The following is a 16,543-nucleotide window of genomic DNA, read 5'->3' as shown; positions in this document are numbered from 1 at the left end:
AAAAAGTATTTCTTTCCATTCTTTTAATTTAAATATCCATTACTCCAGTGATATAGATCATTAGAAATTATAACATGCCTTTTAATTTTAAGAACAACGTAGATATAAACGATCATTTCTTCTAAGAGGTATCTTCAAACTCATATAACCTTCTCAACCCCATAAAAAACTAGCTATCTGATTAAATCCACGTATACATTATATTCTCAGAAGCTTATATTTTTTTTGAAGTGTATCGATTGCCAAATTTCTCTCGGTAGTTGACATACTTGACGCACCCCAATATTTTTACGCCTCTCACGAAGCAAAAGTTAGCCTCTGCGAATGCGTTTCCCTAGCTTGGCTCTCCGGATACTTAAAAGCTTACGTACGCGGATCAGAAACCTAAATGCAATCTTGTTAGCGAACTCCGTATTCCATTAGTGACCACAAGCGATGTGGGTACTTATTGGACAGTTGTTGGCGACGCAATGGTGTAATTGAGCGTCCTAGAAAAGCTTTCGGGTTTCAAGTAACGATAAAAAGAGCCATTGCACAATTTTCGATGACGAATAATTTGCCACTCTCCTATCTTATCGTTCGCTCCATCTTTCATCCGCTGTGTTCACTCGTTTCTGAGCGACGTGTCGATTCCACGATCAATATACAACTATCAGTCCGGGTTGCAAACGAGCTTTTATCCCTACAAAATAATATTCGATTACGTTTCTACCCAACGTCCCGTTAAAATCTATCTCCCACCATCGACGTTTCGTATAATGGAAAGTATGTAGAAACTAAAAATGAAAAATGAAAAATTCATTTTGACATGGAAATTCCTCGATTTCCCTTCATCTTGTGATTATTGTAGTTTTTTTTTTTTTAATCGTGGTAGTCACCTGGATTAAATGGATTATAGAAAGTTACCGATATACTACTGTTATATTACAGTGCATAGCATAGGTACTACAGAGTAGCTCACATAACTGTTCACAACTGGATATTCTGGAAACTATGTATAAGGTTTGCCAAAAAGTGCTTTAGGATTTTGTTTAATAATTATATTTTAATAGCAATCATGTGTACTTTCATTTTATATAAATAAAATCCTAAAATTTCTTTTAGGAAACTCTCTATTTTTGAAAAAACAAACTAATCGCATACTAAAATAAAAAATTTGGAAAAGACGATAATATTCGCAGTATTAGTTTAATAAGTTAGCGAGGTCTCTTTTATTTGTATGCCTAACTTAATATATTTTTTAATAAGATTATATTCAGCAACCTATATTTAACCTGTTTACTGAACTAAATGTTTGTATGGTGTATACAAAATGACGTGATCATGGAAGAGCAATTATTTGCACTTACAACATCGTACATGTGGATCGGAAAGACTCAAAGACATTAGTATTCTGTTATGAAGAACAATAACATGAATGCTGATTTCGAGACCATTTACTTGGAAAACCTTTTATTTCATCAATATGAATGATCGAGGTCTTGAATTGCATGAATGTAAGAGGCTTTTGAACTGAAATGGAAGTTGGTATCCCAGCCACTGTTGTATGGATGGAAAATTATTATACTTTTGTATTATTTGAACGAAAGCAACTTAGTTCTGCCGGAAGCATTGTTTGTCAAATAATTCTGTTAAAAGAATCGAATGATCTGAAGTTTCCATTACAGTGGCGTGAATAACTATAGGCTCAAATTGATTGTTCATAGTATTATAAAACAAGTTAGTTTTCGTAAACATAGTTTAACTCAAGTAGATGTATATTAGTAGGTTTTGTAAGTCCTCCTTTTCGAAGTCGATTAAAAATTATTTTCAGGGATTTTTACATCTTTTTTCAAGTATTTTCTTAAAATATTAAGTATTTCTTATTGGATCTATAAATAATTATTCGTATCACTGTATAGCTATATGAAGCATTTACGATATTATAATTGCAACACTGAGTAATAGTTTCAAACTGACAACATTTTTATCAATACTTAAATTAAAGAGTAACAAATATCTGGTATAATAATTGGTTATTATTAGATTGCGGAAGTTTATGCACGATAAATATGTAACATGCATATGCAAAATATGCACGAAAAATTGGAATAAAATGTAGTATAATAAGTAATATATTAGTATGTTACAGAATATTCACTATGTACATATATACAAAATACTTTTCACAATTATTCTGGTATATTATGATTCGTGTGACAATAAATTACGAGCATTTTTTCCAAATTTAATGGTGTTAGTTGGTGGCGTTTGTCTGTAAAAATTAATTTATACGCGGAGAACGATCGCTCTATGTCACACGAAGTAATCGGTGCGTATTTAAATTTAGAACAACATTGTTCCGGCACACTTATTGGGCCTTGAACGTCCTCATTATTTAAAATATTAGAAAGTTTTCGATACTGTAGAAAATCCTACATTCTTTTCTAAAGTACTTTAACATTTTTTTCACTAGGATTTTATTGATTCACTTAACATTAAACCTATAGTTTCCAGTTTCCGTATTATGCAAATATATATACAAAATATGCAAAATAAAAAATGTATTTTTATAGTACTCTAATTTCAAAACAAATTTCTGTCTAGGTCCCAATCTTTTATCTATTTCCTATAAAAATATCCATTCGCATAAACTTCCGCAGTCTAGTTATTATTATTATTATTTAATAATACGGTTAAATCTATGTTTATTCTGATGGATCTGGAGCACTGACAATGAGTATGCGACGCCTTGTGTTTCAGTAACTCCTGAAATATTGTCAAATGTTAGAAATGATTTGTCACTTCGGACATATAAATAGTTACATATCTATGGTTGAATAACTTTAATTTCGTAAATGCTTCATGTAGCTACAAGCCAAAGTTTGAAACCGTCATGTTCTATAATAAAAACATTTGAGACAAAAATGTTTCGAAGTTATAGCTTGTTACAGTTGCTTGACTCTCTCTGTATAGTTTGTATTATAACCTATCCTTACAATTTCTACGATATCGAGTTGTAAATAGTACACACTCCAGCTTCCATACCAACTCATTTCGTATGTGCTTAAATAATTGACTATGCAAAGTACTATTCGTTTAACACGTATCAAAACAGTCCACCAGATCAAACAGAAAGACATTCGTTAATGCTTTATAATCCATCCTCTGCTACTCAAAGAAAATTCATATTAAAGATATATTAAAGATATATTAATTTGATATTCTTCTATCTGGATTCTGATATTAATAATATCGTAGCAGGTAGTTCTCTTGGCGCTTGCTGTGCATTATTGGGTTATAGTTTTAGTTTTACGTTATGGTATTAGTAATTTTATCACAAATTATTAAAAATGCACTATGTGGCTTTTCACTACGTGTTCTATGTCAAATGATAACCAATCAACGATTCTTTTTATCCAATTTTTATTAAATAATGTTTACATAAATTAACTTACTTTGTCATTTTTTTATATTGGCACTGAATAAACATTATTCTCACAATTGTCAACAAATATTGAAATAAATTTGGCTTTAAATTATTTCTTCTATTTCTGTTTATACATTTTTTCCTTAAACCTTACTCAGTTACATCAGGTTGGTTTGGTGTTCGTATGGATATAATTATTTCAGGTGGTACTAATTGTAAGAGGCCAACTGCCACTAAGTATTTTAAATTAGTAAAGGGGAACATATTAAATAGTCTCTTATTGTACAAGTTTTACAGTATGTACAAAAGAAGTAAACTTTGGCGTCTTTAAAACTCATTTATAAATTTATATATTTCATCAGTTTTAAAAAGTAGCTGACCATTATTCGTTAAACTCTTTCTTCACAAACTATAACTCTTATAACGGGTAGTAAAGTTTAAAGCAAGTTTCAACGACCTGACGTGTATCTTCACTCGCCCCTGGAAAAGTTCGTTGATCCTACCAGGAGCACCTATGCATTCAAGTGTAATGTATTATTGTTGGTAATGGCATTCCACTATCGGGAATAGGATACTTGTACGCGAGGTGGTTGTTTAACGTGAAACCCTAGGGAGGGAACCGTACACGATTCTCATATTTTGGAAGATGAAAGCTTCCGTCGCTGCCTAGCTTTACAACCCCCGGGCAAGAGCTGCACCAATATCGATTCGTACGTTGGTTTCGTTCTACTTGGGTCACAATTCCTCGACGATTTTTTTCTGAACAATATTGCTCATTTTATTCGCGACGTTTTGTACAAGAAAATCGTCGTTAATTGCTTTTCAACGAGCTAAGTGAATTTCGGAGTCACCTTTTCTCATGCGAGCGACTTAATCTCTTCTTTGTCGAGTTTTTTTTCTGGAGTTTGTCCAAGAAATATACAGCTTTTCTGTAAGTTAATTTAGAACAACTGGGAAAACATAATGAAAAATCTCTGCTCTAAATTCTATATTCCTCCTTTTATTTTACTTTTTATTATCGTATTTCTGTCGCTAACACTTTTGAAATAATATTATTTATAAATGAAATATTATTTCGATAAATTTACAATTTCTCGACAGACTTGTTATTATTTTAACAAGATATTTTATTTCATTTTTGAAATACAGTTGCATTGTCTCATTTCATACAATAATTTTAGAAGTAATAATTCTTAATTGTTTGAAATAATACAATAGTGGATATGCTTTTGAAAAGGATTAATGTATTCCAAAATCATTTAATAGTTTATATTACAAATTAGTTCCTTTATTAAAATAACGGTTTGAGAACGATACAAAGAAGAGAAGAAATTAGCGTAACAAATATACTTCATTGTTATTTTGAGTATGTACCGTCCATTGTACGTATTTATAAGTTCCAGTGCACAATGCGGTAATGATTCATTCTCATACAAACTTCGTTAAAATATTCTATGGCTAAAAATATGACGAAAATGTTGTATGCTTTATTAAAAGATTGGAAATGACGAATGCATATTTATTCGCCATGTAAATGATGAAATTGTTCTTACAGAGTTTATTCGAAGTATCTGTTACTGATGCACATGCACTTGTCATAGCCAAAATTCAAGAATTTTTGTTCGAGGTTTAATTAGACATTTTAATCTAAAACAGAGTGTAATTGTACAGTTCAACTATTGAACTTAATATATACATTTCTTTTTGTTAAGAGATATTTAAAAATGGCCAAGATACAGCAAACCTCCAGAAATGTTTTTTTTCAGTGTGTACGATAACTTGAGAGCTGCTTACTTGAAACATATCAAACAAATTATTATTAAAAATAAACATAAGAAAACGTTCCTGGAGTTTTGCTGTATTATGTTCATTTTTAAATATTCCTTAATAAAAATATTTATGTATTCAATTCAATACTTGTTCTACAAATCTTTAAAACAGAATTCTTTAATTTTTGCTATAACAACTACGTGCATACCTTTAATATGTAATTTCAATTTCAAATGCCTATTATTTGATTTAAATCAATATTTCGGTTATTTTCATATAACGATGCAGGAATTATAATACTTTCCCATTTAAATTTTAAATAAAATTTGCCCAAGTCTGGCACGAGTTACGTCGGACGCGGTCATTAAGTGATTAAGTGGGGTTCTCTGAGTATTCAAAAAGCCAAAATCGAGTTAACAAACCACATCCCGTGACTCGGTAAATCTATTAGCCGGTTGTGTAGCCAAATAAAATACAATTTGTCTGTGTTACTCAAATAGCTAGTAAAAATTGTCTCTATTTGGGACTTTAAACAATTCAGTTTCGAGAATACCTGAATTAGATAGAGCGAATTCCATTTTCTCCGAGTTATTGAAGATATTAAATTGTTTTCCAAATGTACAAAGGCCAGACCACGATAAAAGTACTTTGATGAAAGAATATTCAGAAAATATTTATAAAGAAACTATGCGATGAATTGTCTTCAAACTTCCAGTCTGTTTTATTTAGCATATAAAGAAAAAACAAAACGGTCTTATAATGTCATTAAAATGGCGTTACTTAATTACACAGCGTCCGTACACATAAAAAGATTAGAAAATGGCGGGTTTCTGATAAAAGAAATTTCAGAATTTCACAAAAACTCATTACTTTTTGATTGAAACAGAATAGACAAGATTCAATTAAAAAAGTAACAGCTACGAGTTTTTTAAACAGAACGTGACTTGGCTCATTTGGATTGAACTTATAGTTTTCTCAGAAACCTGTCAACTATGAATAGTGTTGTTTAGAGATTGTAGAGATTTCTTTTCTTAATTTTGACACAACATTCTTGAAATATATATATTATTAAAAAATTTAACAAAAACAATTGATTTTTAAAAAAATGATACAGTGATTTGCCAGCTTAATTATCAAGTTGTTATTAATGAAACGTTGTTCAAATAATTAAGTATGTGACAGCATTCGATTAAATTTCGTTCTTAAATATCAGTTATTTGGATAGATTTACTATTAATACGTTGATGAATATTGTCTAGATCACTGATTCTTTATAATATTCATTTACAGCTATATTGTATTTCATAAAGACAACTATATTTCCATTCTCTGCAGTAAGGAGGAAAATAGCGATAGGTGATATAACATATGTATACTATATAGTACATATTATTGAAATGGCATTGCAAGTTTACAGAACCAAAGTTTGAGACTCTACCAGGAATCTTGAATTTTGCATTGCAATGAACGTGTTAAAACTATTCTTCTTTGTATACAGGGTGTCCACGCTAAAGTGTGACAGACGCATATTTCAATAACTATTCAACTATATCGATTCAACTATATTCATGATACGAAGAATTTGTTTACATGTAAATTGCAGGACACAATAGGCTCTATATTGTGGTGTAACGAAATTTGTGTCATATTAATTTAAAAGATATGATGGCGAAGTTTCGGTTTTTAAATGGAACTATATATTTTTGGGGATCAGGCGATAGTGCTTTTCAAGACGAATTCATTGACCCTTAATGTATTTACCCGATTTTTATTAGTCTTCAAAATAGAACGCTTTGAAACTTATTGATTTCCAGCGGCAAAGTCTCAGTTTGAGTGACCGCGTAGGACCGCTTTTATGACTTGTCACTCAAATCGAGACTTTTCCACTGAAATGTTTTCGTATCATCAATAGTTATTGAAATATGCGTCTGTCACATTTTAGTGTGGACATCCTGTATAGTTTTCATTATCTAGACTACTTTAGATAGGAAGTATTTCTGTATCAAAATAAGTAATTTTTGCATATGTAAGGCTCGCATAGAGATAGGTAAAATTGTTATCCAGCAATAAGTTTTCAATAACGAGTAAAGAATAAGTCACCTTCTCTTTATTTCTCATTGAACCTAAATTCCAGTTACAAGATAAAATGTTTCACAATGAACTATTAAGAATTTTATCAATCGAATGAATGTTACATTGCTACGTGTTGGTGTTCATTCGTTATTTATTATTGGAGTAAAATATTGTCTATCTCTGGACCTGTATATCTATGTAACAGTTAACAAAGTTGTTTGCAAACTTCCTTTCATCTGAATCCAATTTTTTTCCAGATTGGTGGACGACAGATGCGTGGTATGTCCCGAAGCGGGAGACTTATCAACTCCACCAAAAAAGTTCAGAGGTAATTTTATATTAATAATCGTCCATAAAATTCTATTATATTCTAGTTTGATATTCGACTAATATTCTGCAGCATCGCTTGTCGAACTTTTGCTTAACCTCTACAGGCTTGAATTTTTTTTCATTATTTGGAATTCAATATATCTAATTGACTTAAATAGTTGCAATACATGAATTTTATATAATTTGTTATATATTTATACTACATTATATGTTATATATTTATTTATTATATATTATTTATAATATATTTATATTAGATATTTATAAACTGATTTCTAACGAAAAAAATTCATCTAAACGTAATCTAATAATACATGTACCGCAAGTTGTGAATGGAAATTTTATGTAACGAGTAAATAGATTTTTTTTATATAAAACAACGCATCTTCCAAACTTACTTTGCAGGTTCTTAGAAATATGAAGTAATGTTAAATGTTAAATAGGTAAAACGGACATTTTTACAAGTCAAAACACATTAGTGAGTTAATATTGTTCTTTTATCCAGTTTTAATTGTACGTTTCTTTTAAATTGTGTGCCTCAAAATAAAAAAGTTGAAGACCTTTATGTGTTAAAATGAATAAAACTGAAAGTTTTATTCCACTTTACATTGTATTTTATATTCGTATCAACCTATTTATAATGCTATTTGACTGAAACTAGTAATTGTTATGAACTATTCTTAAGGGGTATTCTAGTTTAGAATTTTCAAAAAATCGTTTTTCTTGCATTTTCTTAAAGTGTAGATTTTTAAAAATGTATGTACCAAAGGATTTTGTTGAATTTGGAAAATTAATAAACTTAGGGACGTTTAAAGAGAATGGTGTCCGCAACAACGACGTTATGTGCAGTTGATTTGGATACTGCATTTTTCTCTTTGCTGTTTTTACTACAATTTCTTCGCTGGTAATGTGTTAAATGTACAAAAGTGACATTCATTTTCAACAAGCAAATAAGCGAGGATTGTGTTTTAATTGTAATCGTAAGTATACGTATTTTGTACGAAAAACTTTAAACGCAATTTTCCCATAAACATACAGGGTGGTCCACCTAAGTAAGGCCACCTAAATATCTCCTCTAATTGTGGGGGTACAAAAAATATTTTGTATGCTATTTGAATGGTTTGAAAAAACCATTCTATTGCAAAAGATTTCTTTTTTCTAGGGTAATTTTTTTCGGAGTTTACAAGGTTATCGATGTTTCTTTGCGTATAAATGTATAATTTTTTTTATCGCATCGTGTAGCTAATGTAACAATACGTTCAAATATGTACATTACATGACCTTGAAATGACCTTTGAGTTCAAAAATTAAATGGAAACGAAAAATTGTTGTCTGTCGAGACTTTAGAGACGAAGACGTCGTTCGGGATCTGTAAGAGTAAATAAACATGTTTACTATCACGAAACCCCATTATGAAATTTGTAATACTTTTTGACGAACCTATTCTTCAAACTGTCATTGTAATATATGTTCGAAATGGTGCTCCTCCACATCGATACATTTTTTGAAACGTAGAATCATTCTAGGCCCAGAATATTGGGATTCTTCCCATTTTCTTTCGTTGGGCCTAGAATCCCGAACGAGACCCTCCATATCGATTTCAAGAACCGCATGGTGCTTACTGCATCAATGGGACCGAACCGAGTTTTCTCCTTGATAACACTGTCCAACACAATTTTTTTTCCGCGATATCCACTAGGTGATTCTTATAGGGTTTCTCGTCCTAAATACGAATCTGAAAGTGAAATTGCTTCATCACCCTTAGTTTTCGAGAAATTCGCGATTTTGTAAAAACGGTCGATTTTTAGAGAAAACGTAGTACTACATGAAAACTACGAACGCTAGAAAGTTCTATTTAGTCTTAAAAGATAGAGGAGTGTTTTCTGAATATGAAGACATATTCCTTTAGAATTATCTGCTCCTTTGAATGCCTGTAAATGAACAGCGAATTTCAAAAAGTTGGCGACGCGAGTACTTTTCACGAAATACTTTTGTATTTTTATGAAAAGTTATTCATCTAGGTCGAATTTATTATACATTATAGGATTCTGCAAACATTTCTGAAGAGAAATCCACCCGCGAAAAAGGTTGGAACGGTTTCTAATCCATACGGTTTGACAAAATGTCAACTCGGAACGCATGAACGGTGTTTTGCCGCTGCACAGCCATTGCTCGCTATGTTTCAGTCAGTCAGGGCCGTCGCTACGGGATTCGCTTAATCGGTGCCATGCGCTATCGGTTTTTGTATTACATTTACATGTTCCAGATAAGTAATTCTTCATTTTTAATATTTCATCTATACTGCAACTCAACAAAACGGAGACAATTGTCCACTGTTTAAATTTTAATCATTAATTTCCCGTTTTTGTATCTTCAATTATTCGACTTTTGCTAATTTGGTACTGAGCAAACTTCATTTAAATCTAAATTGAATTATTTAACAATTAATTCAATCTATAATTGTATATTTTGTTGTTAATTTTTAATGAAAACTGCTACCTATAAAAAATCTCTCTTTAGAGCAGAGTTTACCCCCCAAACACTAACTTAAATAACAAAAGATTAAAGTATCGAAAAGTAGAAACATTAAGCTTTAAAATGGTTTTCTATTCGTCAATGTGGGACGAATTTTAACGAAGTTACGAAAATTTGATGGTTATTATTCAAGCACGTGGCGACGATTGTGCAGAACGCATGACGACGGCCCTGATTCACCGATATAAAGCGAGCGAAGCCTGCGCCCCGGCAAACAGAATTCGTGTGTTCTAAATTAATATTTTCTGGATCTGTACGAACTAGAACACGTTCAAACATTTACCGCGGGTGGATTTCTCTTCAGAAATGTTTGCCGAATCTACTAAATGCACTATAATGCATAATAAATTCGACCTAGACGAATAACTTTTCATAAAAATACAAAAGTATTTCGTGAAAAGTACTCGCGACGCCAACTTTGTGAAATTCGCTGTTCATTTACAGGCATTCAAAGGAGCAGATAATTCTAAAGGAATATGTTTTCATATTCAGAAAACACTCCTCTATCTTTTAAGACTAAATAGAACTTTCTAGCGTTCGTAGTTTTCATGTAGTACTACGTTTTCTCTAAAAATCGACCGTTTTTACAAAATCGCGAATTTCTCGAAAACTAAGGGTGATGGAGCAATTTCACTTTCAGATTCGTATTCAGGACGAGGAACCCTATAAGAATCATCTACTGGATATCGCAGAATTTAAAAAAAGTTTAAATTTGTTGGACAGTGTAATTAGCAAACTTTGAAGCGTTATAGCTTGAAAACTAATTAAAATCGGGTAAATACATGAAAGCTTAATGAATTCGTCTTGAAAAGTACTATCGCATGGTATAAATAAAAATATATAGTTCTATTTGAAAAACGAAACTTGACCATCATATCTCGTTAAATAACAAAGTTAATAAAAATTCCTTCTCGCAGAAACATGAGGCCTATTTTACCATGCAATTTCCATATTTGAAATGTTGCATTCGGCCGATAGTTTTGGAGTTAGAGCTCCGTATCACTTAGGCTGGGACACTGTATGTCTGTCAGATACCAACCTCCCCGCTGCCATCCCATTCATATTTCTTTTGCCCGTAGTTTCGCCCGAGTAGCCCCGAACACCGGTGTAATATGATCCGAACCGATTGATACGCTTCTGTCGAGTGTTTTTTTTCGGATCTCTATAATAATTATAAATATAATAATTATGTATACCTGCAATTTTTTTTCTTGCTGCAAGAAATTTTAATGTTAATGATGAAATGAGAAAATGACTCCATTTCTATAAGCTCTACATAAAAAGTCTAACTAAATTAAAAACACTAGTGGTATGGATGTATTCTGTATGAATGAAGGTAGCTGACAATTCAGATTTTGACAACTTACCTTGTAATGAAAATGGATAAACATTTTACAACAGTTGCTGCAATTTGTTAACGAATAACCTCCAAGCCTGTGGTTCCTTTCATTTGTATAAGCTCTGCATAAAATGCTTAAATTCAAAACACTTTGGTGGTATGGATCTATATTAAAAACAGTTTTCTGTATAAATAAAGGTATTTCGCAATTCAGATTTTGACAACTTACCTTGTAGTCAAGATCGATCAACACTTTACAACACTGGCTGCAATTTGTTATTAAACCCTACATAAAAAGTCTAAATTTGCTGATATAAATATAATTAATAATGCAATAGTGTAAAAACTTTTGACACTTCGCAGGTTATGAATAATGACATCTGTTTCGACTCTCGACGCTCGATGGCCGACGAGCCATGCCGAACCGAATGATTCCGAGAGTCGACGAACGACACTCGGCTTTTGCTTAGCTCCTATTGGCTAAGGGTTGACAACGGGAGAATCATACGAAAAATACCGTTTCTGACAGATTCATGATATGATATTACGATATCTTAGTTGTACGTGGACCAATTTTATTGATTTTGGTTTTATTCGAAAGCTTATATGCGGTTTACATAAGAAAAATGCCTTTAAATTTAGAAAATATTGCAGGCGTGTTGAGATATTCATGAACAAAATTTCAGGTTCGGTTGGAATGGACCATCTCTCCTGTAAAAGATACGTGGTAGCTCCAACACCAGGTATATACAGGGTGTCCCAAAAGTCAGGGAGGAGCCGGAAATGGGGGGTAACTGAGACGATTCTGAACAACAATTTCCTTTGCAAAAATGTCAAATGGGGCTTCGTTAAGGAGATATTAAGCGAAAACCCTGACCAATCAGAGCGCGCGTAGACCGTTGGAGCGGCCGTGGTAGCGAAGGCTACGCGCTGGCGGCCGCGCTTGTACGCGAACAAGTGACTCGATGTGCATCGAAGGACATTGACGCTGCCGCTTAGCGCGTAGCCTACGCTACCACGGCCGCTCCAGCGGTCTACGCGCGCTCTGATTGGTCAGGGGTTTCGCTTAATATCTCCTTAACGAAGCCCCATCGGACATTTTTGCAAAGAAAATTGTTGTTCAGAATCGTCTCAGCTACTCCCCATTTCCGGCTCCTCGCCGACTTTTGGGACACACTGTATACGCGGTGACGGATAATTTTTCATGTACTTGGCGCCGAGACGCTACCGCGTCTCTAGGTAATGTTTTGCCCACAAACTTTGAGTGTAGAGAAGAACAGCGAATGAAGAAGAGGACGGAGCGACATGCGAAAATGGCGACCAACACCGGGATCATTTCGGTGGAACAATATGTAGTAAATATGTTGCGAATTACGTCGTGTTTGATCTCATTTTAATCAGAAAAATGCCAGGAATACTACAAAAACGGTAGTAATAAAAAAGTTTGATCGTTGCATTAGCATTGTCTCATCGAGATATCCGATCCCGGATCATGTTACTGTCCATTTATCGTAGAGAAACTTGTGCACTTAAAGATGTTGATGCAATGTTTCTTTTGTTTCGTGTACTGCCATCTTGGATCGATATTCAATTGTTTCGATATCTCTCGAAGCGCAGACTGTTTCTTGTAACCGTTTCTTTTCCAAAGTTTTCGGTATCCCATTAAATCTTTTACAATCGTCTTTTGTGTGCCTTTATTTTCATAAAACTTAACAAAGGAGACTGTTGAATTATATACGAATGAAAACCCTGACTCACTGACATATCAACGCCCAGGCTAAACCCTTCAACCTAGCTGAAATTTTGCATAAAGGTTTCCTTTGTGATGTGTACAAGAAATAAGAAAGGATATTTCGAAGTTCAACCCCTAAGGGGGTAAAAGGGGGTTTCAATGTTTATATAAGGAATATTTGATTTGTAGTCGGATTAGGATGAAACACATTTTTGTCTGCATATAAAAAATGAATATCTATTGTTTTGAAAACGTGCTATTGCAATTCTCTTATCATTTGCCACGACCTACTTATGCAAATTGGAGTTTTCAACTCTAACTACGATTAAATAAAAAGTAAGAGAACGCTTGAGGACGATCAACGAATAAGAGCTGCGGTTGCTCCAAATTTTGATCGCCTATGCTCAGTTAAAGAGTGGACTCCCGTACCTCGTATGCGCTCGTACGCACTCACACAGCTCCACATCACTGTATACGTACACGGAACTGCAAGGGCTTGCGTATTGTCCTATTTTTGTCTAGACAATGCAAATTTGAGACCTCTCAATAGTCGTTTCCGCTAGATAAATGTTCAAACTTGTGCGCAAGCTCCTATAGGTAGTCTACTTTTGCTTTTTTTGTGTCATAATTAATAATATTCAGCAGCGTATGTTTCAGCAGCGTTAGTTCAAACAACGCGGCAGCACTGTCGCGCCACCATATTGCTTCTTTTGATCACGAAATACTGCTGAATATTATTAATTATGACACAAAAAAGCAAAAGTAGACTGCCTATAGGAGCTTGCGCACAAGTTTGAACATTTATCTAGCGGAAACGACTATTGAGAGGTCTCGAATCTGCATTGTCGAGACACAAATAGTACAATGCGGAACCCTTGCAGTTCCGTGTACGTATACAGTGATGTGGAGCTGTATGAGCGCGTACGAGCGCATACAAGCCACGGGAGTCCACTCCCTTAAGCAGGCTCACATTTCTCATTAAACATCTGTTCATATTATATAGATTTTAATAATAAAAGAATATTAAATAAACGTTGGTTTTTTCTTTGGTGTACCTCTAAAATTTCTTGATTTGGTAGGTGTACTTTGAATACAAAAAGTTTGCGTAACACTGACGTGGCTTGACGTGCGTCGAAGGACGCACTGCCTCGGATAACATTTTCGTTAAGGAAAAAGTTGTTTCTAATCCCCCCCCCCCCCCCCAGCCACCTCTTTCAAGGACCTCCAACATTTTTGGGACACCCTGTATTTTCGTACTTAGAGAAGGAAAGAGCAAACTAATTTATCAGTCAAATGAAGTCTCTTTTCTCTATTCTGTCAGAGCATTGTTAATACAATAATTGAGAGTCTTTAGCAAGAAATTTAAAGTAGGGGAGGATAGGGTAATTGCGGACGCAGAAGGAAATCCTTAAATTAAAACCAAACTACATTACTGTATTAGCAGTAAACAATTTTTCTTGATCAAATGTTAAATGTTGGTTATTCATTTACAAGGTTAACAATAGAAATAATTTGATTTGAAATTAGTGAATAGGTAATACAAACAGAAAAACAAAACCTCTCCTGTTCGTAACTTCACGGAACCAACGGGGGATGAATACGGACGTGGGTTGGGGTAATTGCGGACGGAATTAATTATGACTTCGTACAGTTTTTTCTGGTTTTTCTTAAGCTCCTTTTTGCTTCTTGGTATCTTTTCATTGTGCTGCTTCAGTCTTTTTTTTCTATCCTGTCTACTCTGTTTTGTTTTTTTTTTCTATTCTAATTGTCTTCTTTCTGGACTACAGGTAAATGTTATTAAAATTGCTTTCTCTTCGCATTCCATTTTGTATGTTTATAATGAACGATTAAGTACGACATTATGATGTCTTAAACGGATTTGTAAAATTTGAAGTGATTTGTTCAACCATTTTTGAAAATCTACTTCACCTATTTAAAGAATGTAAATTTGAGAAAAACTCGTTTAAAGTTTTGACGGCGAATTACATGTACACATGCCTACATTTTATATTGAGGATCATAACCTTGTCATTTTTAATTGGATTAACTTAAAATTTGTATAGAATATTCTTGACATGTCGCAGTTGAAGAAAATACTTAAACAGAGAGTTGTGACATTTTAAGAAATTCCACATTTCGTATTAAAAATTAGTCTCAAAGTCCACCCACAATTTACTGCAGGCCTGAAGAGGTTTACAATCATTTCGACACCTCCTCCATCCACCTAATGCAAGTTTAATCGTTCACGTCTTTTCCAGATTGCCTGTTCAAGATATGTCCCATGAATCGTTACTCCGCCCAGAAGCAATTTTGGAAAGCTGCAAAACAAAGCGCGAGCGGCACGGATGCTGTACTGCTCAAAAGACTTCACGTAACCTAATTCCCTATTTAATTTTCATTTACAATTAATTTTATATTGTGCAAAATGACAGAAATTAACCTGATAAATTCTCGATACGAGATCAACGTTGCACGTGCTAGAATTATTGGAAAAGTTTAGAATCGACGTAATGAATTTTGCATAATAAATGGAGGTTTCTGGGTCTGTTTTCATCGACGATATATTGAATTAATCATGTACAATTTACGCTTCAATCCGTGTTATGTTTGCTTTGACATAAATCAATTAATTACCTATTGTTAATTCATCGAAAGTACATATATACGTTTTCTGTTATTGTAAAAGTTTATTAAATATTTCGTAATCCATAGTTTGGGTTCGTAAATTGTAATTGAATTAATTGAATACATCGTTGGAAGCAGTCTTAAGAATCTTTGCTCATTGCGATGTCAAAGAAAGGTAAACAATTGTCGATAATAAGAATAAGTTGAACGTAATTTATTCAACACAAATTATTTTCAATAAAGCATCAAAGTCTGAAGTATGTATCAAACTTATTTATAAATGTATTTTAAATGTTTCGTTACAGTTATTTGGAAATTCGAAAATAAATTTTTGATTGAAATATTAATTTGTGTACTGGTATAAATGAGATATTTTCGACGTTTCGACTCGGTTGATAAAAGTTTGAAACACGTCAAATATATTTACATTTAATGTTTACCATTTACTGGAATTATACGCCACTAGTGATTCATTATAGAATTATTAGATAAATTCTTTTCAACAAATGTTTTCATTCAAACGATACAGATTTGAAACGGTCAAAATATGTTTGATAAGCGATTTTTTCGTTTATACAACTAAAGAAATCATTAATTTATTCAAACAAATACCTATTAAGGGTTAATAACAAACAAAATCAATTCGCGAATTATATGAAATAAATATTACTACATACTTAAAGTTAAATAAACCCAAAAATTCAACTGCATTCTTTTAGCAAATAAAAAT

At 32.9% G+C, this 16,543-nt stretch overlaps 1 protein-coding gene across 12 annotated transcripts in view; it reads left to right on the top strand.

Annotated features, from left to right (window-relative positions):
* LOC128884637 (inositol 1,4,5-trisphosphate receptor) overlaps positions 1-16,543 on the top strand; it is a 113,925-nt gene that overhangs the window by 69,306 nt on the left and 28,076 nt on the right. For all 12 annotated transcript variants that reach the window (XM_054138157.1, XM_054138146.1, XM_054138155.1 and 9 more), the window contains exons 3-4: positions 7,510-7,580; positions 15,447-15,559. In XM_054138157.1, coding sequence (XP_053994132.1) covers positions 7,510-7,580; positions 15,447-15,559 — 184 coding nt within the window. The remainder of the gene's footprint in view (positions 1-7,509; positions 7,581-15,446; positions 15,560-16,543) is intronic.

Source organism: Hylaeus volcanicus, chromosome 1, assembly GCF_026283585.1.
Source record: "Hylaeus volcanicus isolate JK05 chromosome 1, UHH_iyHylVolc1.0_haploid, whole genome shotgun sequence".
Lineage (NCBI taxonomy): Eukaryota > Metazoa > Arthropoda > Insecta > Hymenoptera > Colletidae > Hylaeus > Hylaeus volcanicus.
This window is presented reverse-complemented; position numbering and strand designations above follow the sequence as displayed.